Source organism: Culex pipiens, chromosome 3 (genome assembly GCF_016801865.2).
Source record: "Culex pipiens pallens isolate TS chromosome 3, TS_CPP_V2, whole genome shotgun sequence".
NCBI classification, from domain to species: domain Eukaryota; kingdom Metazoa; phylum Arthropoda; class Insecta; order Diptera; family Culicidae; genus Culex; species Culex pipiens.
This window is the reverse complement of record NC_068939.1, coordinates 117,542,807-117,568,648: the sequence shown is the minus strand read 5'-3', so window position 1 is coordinate 117,568,648 and position 25,842 is coordinate 117,542,807. Positions and strand designations below refer to the sequence as shown.

General features: G+C 39.0%; 3 protein-coding genes across 3 annotated transcripts in view; 2 read left to right on the top strand and 1 right to left on the bottom strand.

Annotated features, from left to right (window-relative positions):
• The window catches only part of LOC120417894 (serine/threonine-protein kinase GG21441-like), a 265,616-nt gene extending 250,774 nt beyond the window's left edge, over positions 1-14,842 (top strand). The window contains exons 4-9 of the mRNA XM_039580117.2: positions 48-1,422; positions 5,094-5,267; positions 5,331-5,511; positions 5,574-6,282; positions 10,754-10,967; positions 11,140-14,842. Coding sequence (XP_039436051.1) covers positions 48-1,422; positions 5,094-5,267; positions 5,331-5,511; positions 5,574-6,282; positions 10,754-10,967; positions 11,140-11,178 — 2,692 coding nt within the window. The 3' untranslated portion in view covers positions 11,179-14,842. The remainder of the gene's footprint in view (positions 1-47; positions 1,423-5,093; positions 5,268-5,330; positions 5,512-5,573; positions 6,283-10,753; positions 10,968-11,139) is intronic.
• A 4,037-nt stretch (positions 14,843-18,879) lies between these two features.
• LOC120417868 (rabankyrin-5) overlaps positions 18,880-25,842 on the top strand; it is a 60,821-nt gene continuing 53,858 nt past the window's right edge. Inside the window, exons 1-2 of the mRNA XM_039580089.2 lie at positions 18,880-19,043; positions 19,490-20,226. Coding sequence (XP_039436023.1) covers positions 19,040-19,043; positions 19,490-20,226 — 741 coding nt within the window. The 5' untranslated portion in view covers positions 18,880-19,039. The remainder of the gene's footprint in view (positions 19,044-19,489; positions 20,227-25,842) is intronic.
• Positions 21,712-25,842, bottom strand: part of LOC120417870 (uncharacterized) — a 42,499-nt gene continuing 38,368 nt past the window's right edge. Inside the window, exons 2-3 of the mRNA XM_039580090.2 lie at positions 22,474-22,706; positions 21,712-22,290 (exon numbers count right to left, since the gene is read on the bottom strand). Of these exons, the coding sequence (XP_039436024.1) occupies positions 22,078-22,290; positions 22,474-22,706 (446 nt within the window). The 3' untranslated portion in view covers positions 21,712-22,077. The remainder of the gene's footprint in view (positions 22,291-22,473; positions 22,707-25,842) is intronic.

Genomic DNA, 25,842 nt, shown 5'->3' with positions numbered 1-25,842 from the left:
ATTACTCAACCGTTGAACTATTCTTCCATTTTACACCAACCCTCCAGGCACACACCGCTCGACATGGACGGGCCAGCACTAGCGCACAACAACAAGCTGCCCCCCGTCGAGAGTGCCACCGTCGTCGTCGATGATAGCCTCGGACCGGACGACAGCCTGGACCGGAAGTTCCTAAACAACAACAACAACAACTCGCCGAGCATGAAGTGCTTGCAGTACATCACTCCGCCACCTGCTGACCCTCCACCTCCGCCGGCGCTCCTGTTTGACTACGTAGTCGAGAAGAGTGTCCAACAGCAGCAGCAGCAGCAGCAGCACAATCTCCTAGATAGCGAAATAAAACGACTGGAAAACGTTAGCTTTAATTGCAATAGTGACGAGCAGTCCGCGAATAGTCAAGTAGATGTTCAAGTAGCACCAACCAATTCCCCTAGCATTAAAAGTCGGCCAGTAGAAGAGGAGCAGAAGCAGGAGCAGGTTGGACCGTCGAAAACAGGTACCACCGCCGCGTCGGAACGATCCGTCAATTTGAATGTTACCAATGCCTCAACTAACCAACCAACCAGCAACAGCGACCAACATACAACGAACCACCCGACGAATGTACCAGCTAATAACCCATTGATAACCATCAGTATTAATAACCATTGCAAATCGTCGTCTACTAACCATCCCATCATCATCTCACCTGCTCAGAGCAACGACGGAATGTCCGCGCCTTCCGTAACCATGTGTGATACGCGTCATCCAAACAAAATTAAGCCACCACCTTTGCCTTCAATAACCACAACCATAACCAACGAAAGCCCCGCAACCCAAACCAAACCAACCAACGAATCGCCCAAATCCCCGGGAGGAACGTCATCGTTGGCCGCCGCAGCTGCCGTCGCGATGGTCGTCACCGCTTCCGCCGCCGCCGCCGCCGCATCAGCCTCAGCCGCCGCCCAAGCATGCTCAAGCAAACCACCCATCCACACTAACACCCCGTACCACCATCCCCATCACCCGCCACGTGTCCCGCACGTGTACCATCATCCCCACAATCCGACCGCCTCCCACAGCATCCGGTTCATGACCCAGCACATTAAAATCTTACCCAAAACTCAATCCCTAGATCTGGTAGATAACGACGATCTGCTGGAGGCCACCAACCGGAGCGAGTCCCAGCTGGACATCCACTCGGTAGGGTTGGCCGCGGCCGGCGTCGCCTTTCGGGGCCGGGTGCTGCCGAAGTTGCAAACGCTGGACCAAACGCGGCCAATCTACCCGAACGTGCCGTACAGTCCGTACAACAGCCCGTACGGCAGTCCGCGGAGTGGCCGCCGCCGGACACCGTTGCGCGAGTCCCGCCGGGTGTCCATCGAGCAGACGGGCAGCTTTCTGCAGCTCAACCAGTACAAACTGCTGGATCAAATTGGCCAGGTTGGTTGCACTTTAGAAAATCTTGAAAATTCTTCACTGTCATTTTCTATTTGCGTACCTATAAAGTAAGTAAAGGTCAAATGTAAAAAAAAAATATTTTAATTTTTTTTTTTACCGTAAAAAACATCGTTAGGTATTTTTTTTTTCAACTTGAAATATTGGATACCAAACAAAAATTCTTTCCAACAGATTTGTTTAAAAAAGCTTCCAATCATGTTGTTCAAATTTATTAACCAGCAAAATACAGCTTTTATATTACAATTTTTATGACAAATATTAAATCAGGAAATACAGTATTTTCGAGGATTTTTTTTCATATTTTAAAAAATGTTATTCAGCAAAAACTTTGAAAATGTATTATGTATTATTTTAAAATAAAAAGCAACTATAATGATAAATCACTGCAAAGTGATTTTTCAACAATTATTTCTCCAATTTCAATAAAATTTAATTTGTTTTGTCTGCCTGAATCAGACGTTGTGCACTCAGATTCGTAACCAAATGTCATAAGTTCAAATCACGAAGAGTGCTTGTGAATAATATGGAATATCTGTATTCTTGCAATCTTTACAGTTTCCTACCTTAGTCAAATAAGCATTCTGAATAAACACTCAACCAACCACAAAATATTTGTTTCGTTCAATCGAATTCAAATATGGAGACTTTGAGATCGAATTTCTCGAAGATTTGACAATATTTTTATCTGCTTCTTTTTTCACATGTTAAGCAAACATAAACTAACTTCTGATGGAGTACGCGCTTTTTACAGACCAACACGGCCGTTCTACGCAAAATTGTCCCATGTTCAAAAAGTGCAACTTGTCCCTTGGGTCCCTATTCACCCCATAAGTTCCTAATCATCCCAGCAGTTTATCACTCTCATTTGTAATCCTCTTGCTTGTATTGTGTCTTGTTTCTTCGTAAAACTGATAATTTCGTGGAAGAAAACACTTGGTGGGACAATTATGCGTAGAAGTACAACGATGGGACAAACAGACTTGGTGTTGTCAAGGATTTTATTTGTTTTTTGAAAAGTCAACGTCAAACTAAACCTAAAATTGTCAAATAGTCAGAATCGACCAAAAATGACATGGGGCAATTATTCGTGTAACGGCATAACACGTAAACAAAAATCGGGTATTTTTGGGAAAATAATTCAACGCTTTTTTTTTAGCTGAAACAAAAAATGTTCACCTTTCATTTCGTCGCCATCGTGCTAACTTGTCGTACGTGCATTTTGCATTAAGTTAAGAACGCCATTTTGTGCAGCTCACAATGCCTCACCTTTTGACCTTCACAGATCCCCAAAATTCGATTTCAATCCTGAGATATTCAATAAAAACAGAAAAAAACTCCGTGCATTTTTGTCATTTTACATATGAAAGAAGTTTAAATTATGTCGTGCTATCTTGTCACTCCATGAAAATTGATGTAAGTGCGACAAAAGGCCAAAGGGATTTCAGGCCAGGAAAGTCAGGATGCGTTTGTCGCACGTACAAGCTAGACTACCGTAAACATTTGTAATTATGATTCGGGACTCCAGCAACCAACTTCAACCAAACTTTGGGACAATGCACAGAATGGTGAGCCAAACAAAACGTGTTTGTTATTGTTTACATTGCGTGCTCTCGTTTTTGAATATTCAAGGTCAAACATTAAAACGCGTTTTTCTCGGAACGTCAAAATGGCGGGTGCGACAAGATAGCACGACGGCGTCGATTTGGACCCTTCTGAAGAGTCCTTGTACATTGAATTTGAAATTTTAACCTGTTTGATTTATTTTACGGCTTTTCAAAAAAGTGTACTAGATTGAGTATTGTAGTAGAAGAACAAAAATTCTTGAAGTTTAATTTTTCAAGGTGCGTTAAAATTCAAAGTTTTGTGACAAATATGTTTGAAATAGTCAGAACTAATGAACTGCGAGTTGGTTGATTGTTATACGACCAATAAACTAGTTATAACATGTTTTTCGTATATTCCAGTTATTCGTGGCCTTGTATGAGAAAATAACAGATTTATTGAAACAATTAGAAACTAGTTTTAATTTAAGATTTATTAATGAATAAATTATAAAAAGAATATGTTAGAGTCAGTATCAGCATCCTCTATCTATTTTAAATACATATTTGCTATGAAATCTTGTTTTTGTATATATAAAGACAGCAATTCCCCACGAAAAAAAACAAAAGTGCTCGGATCGGGCTCAAAAATTTTCTGGGGGTTCCCTGGCCGAAATAATTAGACCTGTATTTTTTCATTTGGCCATTAGGGTGACCTACGCCGTGTTAGGGTGGTCTGAAATATGGCAATTTTCGTCGATTTACGCAAAAAAACACTTTTTTCGAAAAATCATAACTCCTCGCCATTTTAACTGATTTCAATTATCTTATACGCAAATGAAAGGTGATAAGTCGGCCTTTCGAAGAAAAATAGTAAGAAGTTTCAAAAATCTAGCCTAACATATGAAATGAGCGTATGAAACTTTAAAATGCCGTTTTGACGGTGTCTGGACCAAAGAGCTTATGTCTGGAAATATTTTTATTGGATTCCCAGGACATTTTTACATAACATACTAAAACTTGGGAGGAGTTCATTAACAGGATTCCGAGATATGATTTTTTGAAAATGAAATCCGTGTTTTTTGACGCGCCGCGCGCAACAACCGGAGAATGACGAAATTGGCAAAAAAAAAACAACTTTTTGCACTAAAACTGCGATAACTTTAAAATTTCAGCGATGACCTATAGATGTTTGTGTACCAAAATTTTCGTAATTAAAAGACGCAACTTAACTTAACTTAACTTTTTCAACTCTTATCAAATATTAGTTCCGGCCCGACACTTCCTCACAAAAATCAGAACTGGTTGGCACCCCTGGTCTAGGAGATGTTTTTAAAAGGTTGATTCGAAACTCATCACGAATTGTGAAAAATATGGACAAGCTTTGCAATGGCATTTCAAAAAATGTTATGAGTCCACAAAGGATTTTTTTTTCAATTTCAAGACATTTTGCTAAGATTAGATTTTTGATCCAGCAAGTAAGTGGCAATGCAAAATATTAAAAAGAGAAAAAGATTATTTGAAAAAAAAATGATAGCAATTCACGTCCTTTGCTGATGGCTCAATGAGAAACTAAAGGTCACCATATAGTGCTGCTGCTGGCTGCACTCCGTGCCCGTTTTTTTGTCACATTTACGACGTTCGCTCTGTGGGGAACACTGCAACCGGAATCCTTCTTGTATTCCAGGAGTAGCTCGTATAAACTTCCGTCCTTGCCGTTCACGCCACCCAGTGACCGATATTTTAGCAAATAAAGAGTGGAAATAGTACGACGCAGAGCTGCACCAGGAAGTGAAAATAAATAGTGCTTGAAATTAGATATTTTCCGCATTTGTACCGGAAGCAAGAGTTCGGATGCAGTGCGGTGTTGGAGAAATACTCGCTTGGAGTGGGTCGGGTCTTTTGATTCTGTGGCATCTGGGGACGTAATTGAAAATACACTTTTCCGGTTCTTTCATTGGTCAAAGTAAACTAAATAGAAACATAATTATTGCAACTTTTCATTTCGTCACATTTATTTCGTGCACATTTCAGTTAGGTACCATGCGCCTCCATGAAATCAGTCCGTAAGAAATTGTAACGTTTTCTAAAATCGTTTGAATCTCCCCGCAGGGTTCCTACGGCTTGGTGAAGCTTGCCTACTCGGAGGAGGACTCCACCCACTACGCCATGAAGATACTGTCCAAGCGTAAGCTGCTTCGGAAGGCGGGTCTGATGCGGCGCGGACCGAAGCGAGGCACGTCACCGCTGGATCGAGTCTACCGTGAAATCGCTGTTCTGAAGAAGGTACGGTTACTTGTTTTCAGTTTGGGAAGAATTTTTCTTACTAATTGGTCGATTTTGGTTTAGTTGGATCATCCCAACGTCGTCAAGCTCGTCGAGGTGTTGGACGATCCTCTGGAAGACTCGCTCTACCTCGTGTTCGAGCTGGTACAGCACGGCGAAGTCCTCAGCATTCCGACCGACAGTCCACTGAGTGAGGACCGTGCCTGGAATGTGTGCCGGGATGTGATCCTTGGGGTTGAATATCGTGAGTATTGATTGATGCTCGATTATCGTATTAAATCTGAATCTTGCATTTCCACCCCTTAGTTCACTACCAGCGGATTATCCACGGTGACTTGAAGCCGGCCAACCTGCTGCTGTCCGACTCGAGTAGCGTGAAGGTGGCCGATTTGGGCGTGTGCAATGAGTTCCTAGGTGAAGATGCCGCCATGAACAATGGCTCCACGGCGGGCACGCCGGCCTTCCGATCGCCGGAAACGCTATTTCCCGGTCAGCACGTGTACAACGGCAAGGCGGCCGACATCTGGGCCTTGGGGGCCACCCTTTATTCGCTAGTCCATGGAAATGTTCCTTTTATCGCTACTTCGGTTCCTGGTGTGTACGAGAAGATAAAATACGACCCCCTTGAATTCCCCCCAACGAGCACAATCTCGCCGGAACTGCGAGACCTGATCGTGTCGATGCTGGACAAGGACCCCCAAACGCGGATCACGCTTCCCCAGATCAAGCAGCACAACTGGATCACCAAACACGGACTGCATCCGTTGCCGAGCGAGGAGGAGAACTGTCGCCTGGTGCAGATCAACGACGAAGATATGGACTCCGTGGTGAAGAGCATTCCCAAGCTGGACACGCTGATACTGATCAAGACGATGCTGAAGAAGCACTCGTTCCAGAATCCGTTTACGAAGGGAATTTCGGGGAGGGCACCGCAGGCGGGAGGATCAAGGATCGAGAGGTTTAGCCGGTCGGGACGGTCCAATTCGGCACCGGGGGATTATCATACGTCGGAAAGGTGAGTTATTGAATTTTAAACTTGATTATGTTTAGCCATTTTCGCTGAGGAGAGACTTTAAAACTACTCGAATATGAACACAATAAAAAAAGGAATCATCAGGATTTTAAAACCTGATAGCGTAAAGCTCATATTTTTATAAATTCTTAGATGTTTTTAATTTTTGTGCAGTAGCTCAATATTTTTGAAAATTAATATTGAAATTTGATTATTTTTTATGCATAATTAGCAATATGGTTATTAAACGCATTTCAACTTCATTACAGTTTTCGGTATAATATGCTGAACTTTGAAAAAAAAACGTTAAAAACATAAAAATATGACCTTTAAAAACTACGCAGTTTAGAAAAAAAAAACTTTCCAAAGCACACAATTGAGTTTTAGGGGTTAAATCTGGAGTAACATTGCGCTTACCCCCTTTCGGGGCCTTTCGTCCCATTTAAACACTTGTAATAAAAGGCCGTAAGAGCAATGTCGTACCGCCCCTTTCAAATGTTGCTCCAGAAATAATCGAGAAATTCAAAATCATCGCTTTTTGAAAAAACTTTTTCGTAAAATTCTGAGAATACTTGCAAACCCCTTATGTTTAAACACCAAAATTTTTGTATTTTTCTTTTCTGCAGCTTTGTAGAAATGTAGAACATCTTAAAAGTAACTTTGCAAAGTTACAAGCTGTATCTCGATTTTTAAAAGGAGAGTAATGGGAAACTACAGCGATTTAAAAACTATTTTTAAACTTTCATTAAGTTTTTAACTTTGAAATCGAGCGTCCAATTTTACACAAAAGTCCTTTTGACGCCAAAATTCTATCTATTCACGGTTTGAGCTATAAATCATTGAACATATCTTAACACCTAAACTCCCAAACTCAAGAAAAAGCGGAAATTTCCAAACAAATTCCCCCTTTTCCTCGAGATTGGAAGTTTAGGTTATAGTTATTGCCCAATTTTTTTTCGATTTTTTTTTATTTTTGCCTTGTTTACTTTACTTCTTGTTTCATAATTAGTATTTGAATGTGTATTTATCTTGTTTATTTTTTGTTTGATATTATTCTGCTCCCAGAAAAAAATACATTTTTAAAAACACTACCAAAGTCCCATAAAACTAATCACACTTGAGTAGTTCTCTACGAAATCGATCTTTTTTATTTTGAATTTTAATTTTTATATTTTTTAATCAGGCTGAAACTTTTTTGGTGCCTTCCGTATGCCCAAAGAAGATATTTTGCGTCATTAGTTTGTCCATATAATTTTCCATACTAATTTGGCAGCTGTCCATACAAAAATGATATATGAAAATTCAAAAATCTGTATATTTTGAAGGAATTTTTTGATCGATTTGGTGTCTTCGGCAAAGTTGTAGGTATGGATAAGGACTACTAATTTAACTTTTTGTCACTTAATTGTCACGAAATTTTCAAATCAAGACTAATATTTCAAAAGGGCCAAACATTCAATATTACGCCTTTTTGAAATGTTAGTCTTGATTTAAAAAAATTGAAAATATTTTTCTCGGAAAGATCGGAAAATTTCACGAATGTTTCATATTTTAACATTGAAAATCGGACCATTAGTTGCAGGCCAAGGATTGATACCTAAGAGCATGCAATGGCACTGATCTTGTTGCGTGCTCTTCGGTTGACGTCCACGTAAGGAACATCCTGGAAGGAGCGTAACTAACTACATCCGTAGTTCTGTTAGATCATCCGAATTATCTTGATCAGAACAGTATAGCTCTGGTTCCTTGCGAGTGTCCTATTTTCTTACCTCCACGTTGGCTTGGTTTTCATGATGACCTAGCTGGTGGCCTGTGGAAACGGATCGTAAACCTTTGACCACCGCGGGTCAGAGTCGAGACGGCTAAAAGAAAGGGGCGCGACAATGTGGGAAAGGGAAGTAATTTGTGATTGTAGACGGTATTGTTTTGATTCGCAGTATGTTGAGTCAACTGCTGTGGATGTACCTGAAACATCGCACAACGGGGTTTCTCTTCTCTTCATTCTCAGCTACCACCTATCTCCTATTTTTATTTTGCTCTTCTGATTCGCAATTCTTCACTGATTCTTCTATTTAATATCCAACATTTGATTTTAATTTCACTAACTTTTGATTCTCTTATCTCTCAAAGCTTTTCCACTTTTTTCTATCAATTGATTCTGCTGTAACAAACTTTGCTTTGTTGTTTTTTTTTCCTTAAAAATATACTTTTCCTTAATGTACTAGTAATATCAAGTCTATTTATCATTTGCCTAATCTTTTTTGATTTTATTGCGAATTTATTTATTTGAATAATTCTTTATCTGTCCTATAAATTATGGTTACTATAATCTAAGCTTGTTTTGTATCTTTATTTATTAACTATTGTCTAATTTTACATCTAATACATCTAGCTTCTCATTTTTATTCTTCAAAATACGCTCATCATTCTCTTACTATTGATACTTGATTTTTATAAAATAAATTCTCTTTTACAGTCTATTGTTTTCAATCTTCACCCTTTTTTTCAAACAAGTGAGGTTTGAGCCCTTACTCAATTTATGGAATGGTTAAAGGATTAACACAAATATTACTATTGTATTTTTGGTAAACTTTTATAACATGCTTAGGACCAAAAATTGTAACAAAACACCGCGACAAAAGAAATAGCAACAGATAAACACTACTCTACAATAGGGAAGATTTCAGGAGAAAACAATACACAGTAAAAAACAAGTTTCTGAATTCAAACTAAAAATAAAACAGTTTTTGCTTTAATGAAAGTTGTTAGGCACACTATAAATGGTTAGGCGCTTATACTTACATCAAACCCTACTTAATGTACCACCCCCGGCCGAGTTAAAATGCGTAACCGGAAAAGAAGGTGTGCATGCCTGGCACGAACACTCAAAGCGTGTTCTAGCGTGCTGCTCGTACTGACTCAGAGCAAGGGTGAGATGTAGGTGTAAGGGCAGTGCGTGTTCGTCGGGAACCTAGTGCATAAGATCGGTCAAGGCCCGTTCTTACACTGAAAATTGCGAATTGCGAATTGAAAATCGGACCATTAGTTGCTGAGATATCGACATTAGAAAATGATGGATTTTTTGGGTGAGACTGTTTGCTAAGTCTATTTTCCTGTTTTTAAACCTTTGCATGGCAATATCTCAGCAACTAAGGGTCGTATCAACAAAGTTATAGAGAATATAGAGAATTTTCTCAGGTTTTCAAAAATATTTTTCTCAAAAGTGGGCAAATATGTACACTAATTAAAAAAAATGAAAAATTACGACTATTTTCAAAAAAGTCACCTAAAATGGATTTAATTTGAAAACGGTGCACTTTACCAAAATTTCACTAAAGTACTTTTTGATTGCAAATTTGATTTTGCATCGAAAAATGAAGTTGAAAAATTTTTGCGACCAATTTTTCGATTTTTTGAAAAAATCAGTATTGATTAAAAAAATTATAACTCGCTCAAAGATTTTTTTGCACAACCTGGAAATTTCTCAAAAGTTGGCATTTGATGTCCCCTAAAACATATCAAAAAAGATAAAATATTAAAAATCGTGCAAATCAAGATTTAGTGATAAAAAGTTAAATTAAAAATCACCAATTTTTTTTACCGCGTATCATTTTTTTCCAGTGTAGTCCGCATCCATACCTACAACTTTGCCCAAGACACCAAATCGATAAAAAAATTCCTTCAAAAGATACAGATTTTTGAATTTTCATAAATCATTTTTGTATGGACAGCTGCCAAATTTGTATGGAAAATTATATGGACAAAATAATGATGCAAAATGGCTTCTTTGGGCATACCGAAGCACCAAAAAAGTTTCAGCCGGATTAAAAAATACAAAAACTAAAATTGAAGAAAAAAGACCGATTTCGTAGAGAATTGCACTAAAACTTTGTTTGAAACATTTTTGTGTATATTTGACGGGGGCCAGTGGATTTTGAGAATGACATTTGAGAAGGGCGTAAGTTATTTAAATATTTTTTTCATTTTTATAATTTAAATATTTCTGTATCTCGAAGCCACTGCATTGTTTTGAAAGGTGGTAAAAACAAACTTGTAGGAAATTTGACACGCTTTCTGAAAAATGCGCTGAAATTTTTTGATTTTTAAGTTTTGAAAGTCAGATTTGAAGGTGAGGTCATTTTTGTGAAAATAGCCTAACATATTGCAAACAGCCTCACGAAAAATGCAGGATGCTATTTCTTGTAGACATTGTCTATCTTCAAAAAATACAAAAAAATATTTATTAAAACTGTTTTTAAGTGGTCTAAACGTCAAAATCCGATTGCGGGAGTCCATTTCTTGTGATGATTCAGCAGTTTCAAAAATAAAAATATAGAAAACAGGGGTTTGGCAATTTTTGGTTGGTTTTTGACCATTTTTATATGTGAGACTTGATTTTTCAGTTTCGAAAAAATGTTCAAAATCTGTTGGATAACTATAACTTTACACATACAATATTTGATAACTTTTCCAGACAACCCTCGAACGAATCCTTGCTGCCCTCGGTCACCGAGGGCGTTTCCAGTCCCGGCGGTGGCAGTCCCGAGGAGCAATCCCCCTATCGGCAGATCCCGAGCATCATTTCAACACCGTCGCTGGAATCGACGGTCACCGCCGGTCCGGAACCGGAACCGGAACCAGTTCAGCCCGATCCGACACCGGCACCAGAAGCAGCAACACACACAACGGTAAATGATGACGTCATCACAGCTTAAAAGTAGCGCCAAAACTGTTACACGAGAACTGCTTTATTGTTGCTTGTTAGTGTCGCTGGTAGAAACACACACAGACATTTGTTAAAACAAAACTAACAATTCTTTTTATGGAACCAAAAATATTCCTTCTTTTTTTTCTTTCTAGAATTTACCAAAACGCGCTTACTTAGAAGTTCTGCTATAGATTCGATGCTAGTGATCCTCCTTACCCCAAGCCCTCTTTTATTCCTACATTGTTCCCAAAGAGTTTTAAAACGAAAGCAATCGGTAAGAAACTACTTTTGGTGGATAAACCGGCTAAGGAAAACGTTTTTTTTTTTTTTGAAAATATTTTTGGTTTTCCTTTTTGTGGGACTTAATTGATACGACTTAATCCGTCTGTTAGCTGAAACATTGATATAAGGTGAAAAAGAGAAGAAAAATGTTACAATAGTGTTGTAGAACGTTCTTACTTTTATAAACATTGAATTTTACTCGTACTTATTGTAAAGCAAACAGAATTTTGACAGTTTTTTGAATCTGATAGTTGATATAAAAACCATACGGAATAGCTTTGAAAAAAAAATAACTTTTTAATACATTGTTGGTACTGAGAGAAACGAAAAAGAAGCAGAGGAGAATGTACATATTTTACATACGGTTTTTGCTCTTTTTAACTGATAACAAATTGTAGTGTTTTTAAACGTAGCATTTAAATAACATACAATAATGTATTGACCAAAAATTGAATGTATAATTTAGACAAGTCAAACTAACTCGTTCGATATTACTTACGACTCGGCTTGGAAAAGCGAGATCATAAATTCAGAAATATTACGCTTTATCAATTACAATTAGATATTCAACTAAACAAACTAGTGAGAAAAGTTGATAAGAAGAAGAGGGGGATGGGTGATACAGTAGCTTGTCATTGAAACTGAGTAGGGAGAGGAAATAAGGAATTTGAATTTTGCCAAAATCGCATCGCTTGACAAGCTACGGAACAATTTTTCAAATCTCGTTTTTTGGATCTTATGAAGTTTGACTCACTCTAAATATTAAACCTAGAAATACCGACAGAATCTTTGTACTTCGACGTTTGAAATATTTCTACTTAGCGCAAACTAGCATATAATGTTGGCAACTTAGTCCATAATGATAGATTTCCAACCACAAAAGCTTTAACACAAAGAAATCGACACCTACATATATTTACTAATACCATCGTGAAACTTTAAGTTTTGTGGTTTTTGAGAAGCACATATCGGGACCATTCAGTTATTTAGTACCTATCTTTCCAAACGCCTACAAATATGCCTTGTTTTTTTCTCTATTTATGGTGCATTCAGAATGCATTCACAATACAGTATAGTTCTGAACCAATAATCTTTCAAATATCTAAAAACAAACTATTCCTTAGTCACTAGGGTAACTTTAAAACTCACATTCCATTAAGTCAGGCAAATCTACTGGTAAAAGTTGTGCGCTTCTCTTGCGTTTCTCTAGCAAAACTTTGGCGAGAGAGGAAAAAATAAAAAACGAGCAGGTAGATTCGACAGCGACAGCTGGCTGCGAGAGAATTCGTTTATGATTGTTCTTGTGTACAGCGATGGGGAAAATCTTCTCAAAAAGAGTTCCACTGCTCACTCAACGAGAGAGGAAAAGTTGAAAGAGAACGAACCTCTCTTCTCTCTTTGGCGAGACTCTGGTGAAATGATTTTCCGAGTAAATTCAACTTTTACATCGTCAGGTTTAACGTTAGTTTTCATAGACCAATGTTTGTAAACATTAAAATTTGGCAATGCAATAGAGCACTGGATTCGAAAAGCAAAAACTGCACGAATGCCGGTGCTTTATTGGAAGTGTTAAGTTCAAATGGTAAATCGTTTGCTTATTCAAATTTGTTCTCACTCATTTTTGTCGAAGTAAAACACCAAAGAATGACGTTTAGGGATAATTGACCTTTTTATCAAATCATTGATTTTTGTCATTTCGATACATCGTTTCCGTGCTCTCTTGCACTAAGCTTGAGGGAATTCAATTCTAGTGAGCGTAAGAGAGCACAGAGCATCGATTTACTTAAAGAGTACCTCGTTCTGCTGATATATCAAGTTACCAAGAACCTTGTTCTGAGTGCCTGTCACGACCTAGTGAGAAATGTAAGTTCGATGCAGTCCTAGTCCTCAAGACGATCAGACCTGCATTGGGCTTACTTTTCTTACTAGGTTGTCACAGGAACTCAGAACAAGGTTCAAAGTAACTTGATACATCAGGAAAGGCACTCATAAAGTAAATGTCAAAAATCAAAACTCCGATAAAAAAAATCAATTCCATCGCTGCTCACAAGAAAGCTTGTAACAGCTACGCATACTCGCAAGAAAGTTAAGGAGGTATTACACTACATCAATTTCTGTGTTTGACGGTATATCTTCTTTTCCATTTTTGTTTGATAAAACATTTATCTGCATCCATTTGGCCAGCACTCGTTTGACCGAAGACATATTGTAATAAAAATATGATCAAATTTTGTAATACCTTTTAAACAAGCATATGTTTAAAATTGTACATTCAAAAATTATTTTCATAGATGTATTTTCGATTTTGAACTAACGTCGGTGTATTTTGGAGCATTAGTTTGCAGTATAAATTTTTAATTTTACGCAACACAAAAAGAAATAATACCCACAAAAAGCTCTATCCAGCTCACGATCTAGAAAAAAGCTCATTCAAAACAAATGGGGTCAAGCACAACTGTACACAAAAAAACAAACGCATCAAATTTCAGTGCAATGCAAAAATTTGGAAGTGCCTGACTCCATTCACTTGACATAATATCTACGCATATCAACAACAAAATAAGACATTACCACTCATGCACGTGACATCCTTTCTGTAACACATTTAACTATTTTAAAAGACAGATTTCATATGCACTACACATTTGCTATCGATACACGTTCAAACAACTATTTGCAAAAAAAAGAAGAAAACTTTTCGCATGAGTCCGAAGGTACCAAATAAAAAGTAAAGTTAAAAATAAAATAATGTAAAACTAAAATAATAAAAAATTCCACTTCTTCTTGCAGAATTCTCTATTTACATGTTGAAAACATTTACCCAGTTGTACGTAATACTAGCACAAAGTAGTTAACTACCTATACCGAAACAACAACAAAAAACAAGACTTGAATCAAAAGAATTTGGATCGTTGCAGAAAAAAACTTTCACGCAACCATTTCCGGTTCTTACACTGTAGCACACATTCCAACCAATTTGTTTGCTTAATTTTATGACGACAATCATGAGTAGCGTTTTGCGAACTGCAAATTTTGTGACAAATTTTCATCTTAGTACAAAACTTATTTCTATTAATCACACTTTTACTTCGTTGCACTTAAAACAACTTAGCTCTCTCTTTCTTTCTATCAAACTGATTTTCTCTTTAAGCAAAAATCCCGTTTATGTAAAATAAAACGAAACGATCGGTTTACAAAAAAAAAGTTGGTCCAAACGATATCTCCTCGACAGATTGAATTAGATAGATTCTAACCTAGAAGCAGCAGACAGGGCAGGATAACAAAAAGTAAAACAAACAAAAAATACTAAGAACGATTAAAATGTGATCCAATATTTACGATGCGGCGCGAACACGTCGAGTTGTTAAGTTTAAGGCGTGTGGTGAGTTTCCTATTAGGTTGATTTGTTTTATTTCGTAATTTTTCAAAGCAACATCCCAGTACAGTAGCTTTTGTTGTTGAAGGGAAATTGTTTAGGAAGCTGAAATCCTACTTAAAAAAAAGTTTAAAATAGCATGGTGCCACGAAGCAATGAATTGAGCTACAAATAAAATTTTACCACTTTTATTTAAATGTCGCTTTTTTTTTTCTTCGAAAAGTTATATCCGAAAATCCTTGGGAATAGAGGGTGACGAGCGGGAATTTCCGGGAAATCGACCATTTTTGGACCTCTCGATTCCCGGGAAATTTGGTCGAGACTCTCGGGAAATTTTAAAATTATGAATATTGAAGCAAAATTATATTAACTCATCAGAAAAAAACATTTGAAAAATTCTAAACTATTTAGAACATTAGATTTTCAAAATTTCGATGTTCAAGTTTGAATAAACCAATGCATCCCTTTAAATTCTTTTATTCAGAAAGTGTAAATTTTAACTTATCAAACACCTATAAATACTTATAAATTCACCTAAATGCACTGTTATTATAAATGTTATTGTTTCTATTTATTATTTCTAAGAGGGAAAAGACTTTTCGAAATAAGTATAATTTCCATATCCTCTCTCGAGCATAGCAATTCTCATGATCTAGTTTTTTTTTCAATTGGGTACTAAAGCCCTATATCAATTTTTATGTACATTAATAAAAAACACAATTAAAAACCATTTCTGATCACTTTTTTTCATTTTAATGCAAACAAATTATTGACAAGACAACATTTTTTCGATGGATCAACTATGGTTCCCTTGGAACGAGCTGTCAAGTAGGACCTTTTCTGTCATGAAGGGTTGCGAAGTTAATTTTTTAAAAATTTTAAAAATTGAACTAAAAATCTATTTTTAATCCTTTGAGGTCGTTCAAAAGGTCATTGTACTCAGAAAAACAAGCTTTATCATTGTGAACAATAAGTCATTTTGTGTTTCCAATTTATCTCTTTTTAACACTGGAACGCCCAACGCATGCCCAACTTACACGGACGCCCAAGCCTCCCAAAAAAAAAAGCTTCAGCTCGATGGTTTTCGGGAATTTTCAACCAATCGGGACGATGTTTCCAGTGATTTGTAAGAATGTCTAGATAATTCTAAAATTTTAAAGAACTTGCTTTGAACAAATCTTTAATTTCTGCGACCGAAAACATCATTCCACACGGAGAAAAAAGAGTTCCCAAAATCGTGAACAAGCGTTCATGAAAATGGGAACCTCGAACAAAGTGTTCAAATCCCATGGTACGATTTTGAAAAACGTACCATGAAATGTGAACACTTTGTTTGTGGTTCCCATTTTCATGAACGCTTGTTCACGATTTTGGGAACTCTTTATTATCCGTGCACCTTTTTGCAAAACGACTGCCTCCGCGGATTTTTTGACGATTTTTTTTACACGCAAAAAAAGTTGGAACGATGTTTTTGATCGCAGAAATTACAGATTTGATCAAATTAAGTTCTGGGAAGTTCTAGAATCATTTAGACATCCTAACAAATCACTGGAAAGAAGAATCATCCTGATTTGTTGAGTTATGTCTGAGAACCATTGAGTTGAAATTACCGTTCCAACTTTTTTGGAGCCTTGGGCGTTGGAATGTTAAATCATATTAAAAAAAAATTCTGGCGATCTTTGTAAAGTTAATGTCCACAACATGTGAATATTTGGTTTTCCTGATAACTATTTTTTAATGAATATTTACAGTTGACATTAAAGAGAATAAAAAAATAAAAATTGTTGTTTTGAGTCTTTATTTATCATATGGTGCGAATAAGGATTCGCTGACTTTTCAATCCACAGTCACAAAAAGCTCAAAAAACGATCTTATATTTGCAGATTTAGAAAAAAAAATAGGTCGACAGTTCCCGAAAATAATGAGGTTCTAATTAACGTTTCATTGAATAAGTACGAATTAATTGTAACTGAATTCATTGAAAAGAAAAACATTTATTACTTTTCTTTATAAATTATTGGCTTTATTGGCAAAGTTAAAAAAAACTCCCGGGTCCCGGGAATTCCCGGGAAATTGCCAAATTCAACTCTCGATTCCCGGGAAATTGAATATCTCGAGAATCGTCACCCTCTACTTGGGAATCAAGTTAGTCTAGTGTTACAACATATATTACTATGAAACTGTGGTTCAAAGTTGGTTTAAAATACATTATTATTAGAGGGTGACGATTCTCGCATTTTTCTCGGAACGTCAAAAAGCGACGTATGTACAACAAGTTAGCACGAAGGCGTCGTTTTGAGCTCATTACGCCTATCGTAACAAGCCCCTAAACGCCTGCCAAAAATCATTTCTGTTACACTGTTACACTTATAAAAAGTGACACTCACTTTTTAGTTTGACTTTGACCAACCAACCAGAGACCCTAAATAGGGAGACTTTTTTTTGATGCTTTTTTGATTTGGTCGAAGCTTTTGTTAACTAGAAATTTTTATTTTTCTGTGTGTTTAATTTAAAAAGGGAAAGTTTTCCGGGGTTTCCTCAATTCAAACTTGATTATCAATAATTCTAGAGTTTTTGAACTATTGTCTTTCATATGTTGACTATTGTCTTTCATATGTTGACTCTAGAACTGTTCTTTTAGAAATTCCTTACTATATATATTTATCCATTTCCAAAGGCTTTCTAAAACTTGTGAAAACATTTGAACATTTGAATTAACAAATCTAGAGTTTTATAAGGTCATATAAACTGTTTTAATTTCACATGTTATATGACCGTTTCAATAAAAAAAACTCTGGAAAAGTGTTCGTGAAAACACTAAGAACGATATTATTCGTAAAAGCAAACTTGTCATTTCGTAAACTTTTAAACGTTAAACAAAAAAATGAAAAACATAATGATTTGATTCAAATCACGGCTTATTTTATGAATACTTATAAACGTGCAAGTCATAAGCACTCTGATAGCATTTTGTGAAATTTGTTAGCTGTAAAAACGACACAGTATTAAATTTTTAATTCTCAAATTTATTAGATTTAATTTATCTTAATAATTTATTGACAGTTTTTGTTACACCATGATGTCATATCGGCAAAGTGTACGGATTTTTGCTCAGCAAGAGTTGGTGGCCTTAGGTACAGTCATCCCACATATTCGGAACGGTTTACAGATCGGCCGATGGTCAAACAATCATAGAAAATCAATAGTCGAACATAATGTTTTGCTTTTATCTTCATGTGGAAGCTTTTCTTAAGATCTTTCGATTGAGGTATAGACCGGCTGCAGTTTTTTACGTTTTATGTCAACTTTTTAATGAAAAACATTGACCCATGAAAACCACAAATTCGGAACACTTTTTTCTTACGGATGTAAACAAACCTTGGTTCTCTCCAGGAGTACAGATTGTTAACAAAATAATGACTTCAACACTGAAATCAATGAAACTCAAGCTTAGTGATGTTTTATACATGGTCTGATGACTTTTTTAGTGGAAATTTCAGTTAAATTCAGGTGTTCCACAATTGTGGGAGGCACAATAACAACCCACAATTATGAAACAGGCAATTTGGAGGTAGTGTTTTGCTGCTCTGGATAAATTGTCTTGAAATGAAGTTTTTGTCTAAAAAGTACTACTTTTACTAGTGAAATAGCCAGAGAATGTCCAAATAAAGGTCCTAAAAATAGTAGGGTCGACAGAAAAGCTGCATTTGGCATGACCAATTAACTCAAAAGTGTTCCGATTTTGTGGGTGTTCCGAATATGTGGGATGACTGTAAGTCAAATTCACTTCGACAAGTCTCCCTATTAAGGATCTCTACAACCAACGGGGTACAAAATAAAAAAGTGTCAAACAAAAAAGTGACCAACCAACCACAAAACTGTCGAAGACTGGTTGACGTACCTAATAACTAAAAAACACAATCACACCATAGACTAATGAAATCGACTAAACACTTAGATTTTTTCAAAAAGCTCATAAGCTATGAACGGCGTGAACCACGCCGAACCGCATTGGCTTGCAAGGGAATCCATTCTATTTACATTGAACTACCATAACTACCATTTTGAACGCGAGCTTTACTCCTTCCTCGCAAGATGGCACCAAATGCGCGCACCTGTTGCATCTATAGTCGATCAAACTCCTGAAGTCGACAAAGGTTCATGCCCACGCTATCCCGTTGTCATGTCGCGTGACGTTTCTCTCTCCATCAAAATTTCTCTTTTCATCGCTTTGACTTTACGCAGTTTAATCAACAGAATCGCGACTTCTCGGATCGAATCAAATAGGCATGAAGAAAGTTATGTTTTTCTAGTGTTTCGCGGTCGGTTTTGGTCTCGAAAGATTGTGTTTTTGGTGTATTTGGTGCGGAGGTTGGGCTCAACATTAGAGTGATATGGGTGAGTGATGGAATTGGGGAGTAATTGAATGATAAGGGTTCCCAATTTTGATTCGTATGGTGTAACTAAAATCCTAGTTTTTGCGCTAGTTTCGACTTGTTTTGTTATGAAACTAATGTCAAGCTGTTAATTTAAGGCTGTTGAATGTCGGCAACGAACGGAATTAAGAGATTAACTTTTTGTAGAATGTAAAAATTCAAATCAATTTTCCACACCCATTCAGATTCACTTTGCGTAAAAGACGTCCAAGAGGCGTTTATGCTGATGTGTTCACATTCTGTCCTCTCTTTTGCTCGCTCTCTTCCTCTCTCCCGGTTGATAAATATCTTATCATTCCGCCAGTTCGCGCAAAGTTGTAAACATTCGCCGGTTCGGTGCAAAACATTTCCCCTTGGCGTGTTTTTATTAAATTGCTTCCTCATTTTTCGTTATTTTTTGCTTTTCAGCAAGCGCATCGAACGACTCAGTGAAACTCGAAAAGCACTTGAAACTCCTCAAGGAAGAGTACACAAAGTTGCAGAAGAACTATGCCGAGCTGGAGCGGAAGTACAGCAAGGCGGCGGCCTCCAGCGATGACCGCGATCTCGGTGAGTTCAGCAGTTTCTGTTCACGCCTCGTGATGACCGTGGCCACGCTGTACGGCCGCAAGACGTACTCGGACATCACCGTAAAGCTGAAGGACAAAACCATGCCGGCGCACAAGTTCGTCCTGAACGCACGCAGCGAAGAGTGGCGCGAGGAGGTCATTGCGGACAAAGCCGAGCTGGACTGGTCCGATCTGGACGCCGACGTCGGTTACGCCCTGCTACGGTGGATCTACACCGACGTCGTAGACCTGCAGCACGATTCCCTCGCGCTAGACCTCCTCAAGACCTCCCATCGGTTCAAGCTGCCCGGGTTGATGGGTTTGTGCGAGCGGGCCCTCGTGTCCTCGGTGTCCGTCCGGTCGTGCGTTCGGTTTTACTGTGTGGCCGAAGAGGTCGGTGCCGCGAACCTGCTCGAGTACTGCTCGGGATTGATTTCCACCCACTGGGAAGACCTGACGCCGCAGGACTTTGAGCACATGTCCGGTCCGCTGCTGTACAAGATGCTCAAGAGCAAAACGAAGCACCCGCTGCATGCCGCGGTTCGGTTGCTGCGCGAGGACGTGGTGTTTCTGTGCTTGGTGGAGAACGACGGTTCGGTGAGTACGAAAATAATGTTTGTTGTTTTTTCAAAGTCAAACTTGTTATATTGTAGACATAACCGGAAATTCGTAGGAACATGTAGGTAGGGTTGGTTAATTGTCTTGCCGACTATCTTAGTCACAGCAGCGGCATGATCTTCAAAAAGACCTAACTCTGGACTTTTGACCAAGTCTTAAAGCTCTATCTGCGGTGTCAATCCAAAATGTTTAAAGATGTCGCGCGTTACCATCGCATGCCCTAGGCGTGACATTCTAGGTACTTGAATCATAAGTCCCAAGCAAAGACGATGTCTGCAACGCAACAGTTTTCAGTTGCGTGAAGGTAGCAACATGCCTTGCGATACTATATAAGCTAACAGACTGCCTCTGGAGTTTTGGCTTAGAGTTTTAACTAGGGGAAATATACCCTTTCTAATCAAACACCTATCTTCGTCATATGGAGAATTTGATGCTCGATTAAAGCTCCAAAAATACTGTTTAGGCTATAAACTTACCAGCAACAGCACCGCCTCGAGTAAGCACGCAAATGTATGCCACTTACTGGCCAAAAAGATCAAATTTAATGCACTTTTGATCATAATTTCTATTTTGCGAGACCATTTCTCATCATTTTGGTGGCACACACATCCACACGCAAGATCAGAGGTTAACTGCTTAACGAAAGTCGCCATCAATATCTTTTCACTTGCGCTAACGATTTCAAAGCGCTTAAGATATAAAATTGCTTCCAACTACCGGCAACATGTTCTTTTGCACATTAGTTAGTCACTCACTTGAAAAATAATCCCGAAAAATGTAAATAATTAGCAAGCACCATCAAAAAAAACAAACGCGCTAAGTCTTCTGACGTTTGAATTTTGACTGCCCATTCCAATCGAAGGCTGAAGAAAAAACCGAGCGAGGAGCGAAGGCAAATAAAGAACAAAGGGTGGCCACCAACACCACCAACATGCTGGTGCAGCGTCTGTTAGAGTGAGCAAGTGCTGCCAGGAAACTTTCGCTATAAATGCTACTTTTCGTGAGTGTTCGCTTAAAATTTCATCAATTTTGGCAGCACTAAGCAGACCCAAAAGAGCGCTGGAAGAAAAAAAGAACTAAGCTGAAAATAGAAAAATGGGCGTGGCCCAATGCACTCGACTGATTAGAATGCATTTTTGAAATATTTTTTTTAAATGCTTGTAAAAGGAATAGCATAACTTTTAATAAAAGTGAAAATAAACAGAAATGTTCACAAAAAGTTGCTCTACTCGTTGGTGTACTTGGTTTTAGTGAATTTCAAGGAACAATCTAGATTATCCAGCATCACTCAAACACGACCGCTTACAGTTCGCCTTCAAATCAACGGAAACTGGAAGGGCTATTTAAAAATCACAATTTATCATTCATGTATTGATCCGAAACAAGTTCTTACTATGAGGAATGCAAGGAAAAGTTAATGAAAAGTAGGGACATTTCGGATGGATTAAAACAGGAAAAGTATCGTTAGATTTATTCATTCATTTATTCATTCATACATTACATACAAATATCACAAAATTTGGATAAGAAAACAATTGTTTAAAGTTTAAAAATGAAACTATGAAATTGACTTACGCTTCTCAGTCAGATAGATCTTAAAATCTAGTCTCTAATATTTCTTCTCTTTAAAAAAGAAATAGTTCGAATCCTCTTTTCGATGTACTCTCATTATGTACATTTTGCACCATCTTTGCGTTCACCAAAGCGATGCATCGCCTAATCTCTAATGAAATAGTCAACCGTTAAGGAATCAAGAATCAACAACGCGTCTAAACGTCTTCTGCTATCCTATATCCTCCAGAATTTGTCCCCTCGAAAGGCTTTCCGGTGTCAGTACTCGATGTTCCGTATATACTTCATCACGTTGAACACAAAAATGACGGCCATCGCGTCCGTGTGGTAGCTGTTCTTCTCCACCTTGGTCGCGGAGTTGCACAGCGACCCCCGGCAGAAGCAGTACGTCGAGTCGTCTATCGTCTGGCAACCCTCCTCGTACGGTTCCTCGATGTGGTGCTCCTTGGTCCAGTTACCGTTCTTGTAGATCTGCCAGAAAGGGAGAAATGTGTGAGAGCGTGAGATTAGCTTTGCGGTTCAAGGTCGGAGCGCAACTTTGCGTGACCCGTATCGGCCACACCTTATCGCTGATAAAACCTTTCCCTTTTGTGGGAAATAGGAAAAGTGATTAACGAGCGAGTCCACACCCCTTTTCTGGGTCAATTTCCGTACCTGTTCCGTGTTCTTCTGCTGGGCGCAGTCCCGGCTGATGGTTTCCTGCTCGGCCTTCATCAGCTGGAGCTTGAAGATTCGTTTCACGCACATCGTCGACCACGGGCAGTCCACCGTGTAGTAGTCGGAGTGGTCAAACTTGGAGCAGAGCTGGGGCTTGGTGTTGTTGGCGTACCGGTTCGGTGGGGCCACCGTGCACCGGAAACACTTGACCCCGAGGGCGGTGTCGATTTCTGAAAGAGAGAGAAGGGGGATGTACGTTATTAAGTGGTTTAATTTTCTAGTATTTTACAAAAAATGTTCTTTTTCTGTTTGTTAACGATTTTTCTAGAAAATAAGAGGTAAATCGATTTTTTACATACAAAAATTCAAATTGTTCGCTCTACACCATGGCCTTGGCGTTCTCTATTGCGAGATTTCCTACGAGCAGTTTTTGGTTCGATCCTTGCTACAGGATTTCTTTTTTATTGACATAGGACTATGTCTCTACTTACTATATTGGGGGGCCAGTTCAGAAATTCGATCCAAAGCGTCACTTTTAAGCGTTAAAAAAGGGGACATTTTGAACGCTTATATCTTTTTTCCCTGTGAATCAATCCAGATGGTTGGACCACCAATCGAAAGAGGAAGATTTCAGCTATTGTTTAACTACATAGATAGTCTGACTAAACATAGTTAAAGCACTTAAAACATGCAATCAAAATGAGTAATTTTTCAGTACAAATCGGACAGATGACCAATCAGAGCGAGCGTATGCATTCGAGGCCGCGCCCCTTTTGTGCCGTTCTCCGGCTGTGCCGCTATAAGCAGAAAATTTCGCAAAAGCAAGTCACTTTGGAACGAGCACTCGAACTGTGCACGTCGGGCCGGCGCGGAGCAGCAGCAGCAGCAGCGGCCAATAGAAGAAGAGGACCAGCAACCAGAAGGAAGAACCACCAGCAGCAGAAGGAGTGAAGCGGACCGCGTTGAAGCCACTTTGATGCGGCGGTTCTCATGAAAAATGTCGAATTGGTGGTGGAAAAAACCTGGAGTGGCCGGTGCCCTCAAAGAAGGTTCCCTCGGGACCTGGGGGGACATTTACAGAAACATACGAGTTGTAGCAATATGGGTATCAAAATTCATGGTTTTTGATACTGAACATAATAATGGCCATTTCGACAGTAGTGGCCACTACCTGGAGTGGCCGGTGCCCTCAAAGAAGGTTCCCTCGGGGCCTGGGGGGACATTTACAGAAACATACGAGTTGTGGCAATATGGGTATCAAAATTCATGGTTTTTGATACTGAACATGAAAATTGACATTTCGACCGTAGTGGCCACAACCTGGAGTGGCCGGTGCCCTCAAAGAAGGTTCCCTCGGGGCGTGGGGGGACATTTACAGAAACATACGAGTTGTGGCAATATGGGTATCAAAATTCATGGTTTTTGATACTGAACATGAAAATTGACATTTCGACCGTAGTGGCCACAACCTGGAGTGGCCGGTGCCCTCAAAGAAGGTTCCCTCGGGGCCTGGGGGGACATTTACAGAAACATACGAGTTGTGGCAATATGGGTATCAAAATTCATGGTTTTTGATACTGAACATGAAAATTGACATTTCGACCGTAGTGGCCACAACCTGGAGTGGCCGGTGCCCTCAAAGAAGGTTCCCTCGGGGCGTGGGGGGACATTTACAGAAACATACGAGTTGTGGCAATATGGGTATCAAAATTCATGGTTTTTGATACTGAACATAATAATGGCCATTTCGACAGTAGTGGCCACTACCTGGAGTGGCCGGTGCCCTCAAAGAAGGTTCCCTCGGGGCGTGGGGGGACATTTACAGAAACATACGAGTTGTGGCAATATGGGTATCAAAATTCATGGTTTTTGATACTGAACATAATAATGGCCATTTCGACAGTAGTGGCCACTACCTGGAGTGGCCGGTGCCCTCAAAGAAGGTTCCCTCGGGGCCTGGGGGGACATTTACAGAAACATACGAGTTGTGGCAATATGGGTATCAAAATTCATGGTTTTTGATACTGAACATGAAAATTGACATTTCGACCGTAGTGGTCACAACCTGGAGTGCCCGTTCCTTCAAAGAAGGTTCCCCGGGGCCTGGGGGGACATTTTCAGAAACATACGAGTTGTGGCAATATGGGTATCAAAATTCATGGTTTTTGATACTGAACATAATAATGGCCATTTCGACAGTAGTGGCCACTACCTGGAGTGGCCGGTGCCCTCAAAGAAGGTTCCCTCGGGGCCTGGGGGGACATTTACAGAAACATACGAGTTGTGGCAATATGGGTATCAAAATTCATGGTTTTTGATACTGAACATGAAAATTGACATTTCGACCGTAGTGGTCACAACCTGGAGTGCCCGTTCCTTCAAAGAAGGTTCCCCGGGGCCTGGGGGGACATTTTCAGAAACATACGAGTTGTGGCAATATGGGTATCAAAATTCATGGTTTTTGATACTGAACATGAAAATTGACATTTCGACCGTAGTGGCCACAACCTGGAGTGGCCGGTGCCTTCAAAGAAGGTTCCCTCGGGGCCTGGGGGGACATTTACAGAAACATACGAGTTGTGGCAATATGGGTATCAAAATTCATGGTTTTTGATACTGAACATAATAATGGCCATTTCGACAGTAGTGGCCACTACCTGGAGTGGCCACTACCTGGAGTGGCCGGTGCCCTCAAAGAAGGTTCCCTCAGGGCCTGGGGGGACATTTACAGAAACATACGAGTTGTGGCAATATGGGTATCAAAATTCATGGTTTTTGAAACTGAACATGAAAATTGACATTTCGACCGTAGTGGTCACAACCTGGAGTGGCCGGTGCCTTCAAAGAAGGTTCCCCCGGGGCCTTAGGGACATTTTCAGAAACATACGAGTTGTGGCAATATGGGTATCAAAATTCATGGTTTTTGATACTGAACATAATAATGGCCATTTCGACAGTAGTGGCCACAACCTGGAGTGGCCGGTGCCCTCAAAGAAGGTTCCCTCGGGGCCTGGGGGGACATTTACAGAAACATACGAGTTGTGGCAATATGGGTATCAAAATTCATGGTTTTTGATACTGAACATAATAATGGCCATTTCGACAGTAGTGGTCACAACCTGGAGTGGCTGGTGCCCTCAAAAAAGGTTCCCTCGGGGCCCGGAGGTTTTTTTACAGAACCATACGAGTTGTGGCAATATTGGTATCAAAATTCATGGTTTTTGATACTGTACATGAAAATTGACATTCCGACAGTAGTGGCCACAACCTTGAGTGACCGGTGATCTCAAAGCAGGTTTCCCCGGGGCCCGGAGGGTCTTTAACAGAACCATACGAGTTGTGGCAATATGGGTATCAAAATTCATG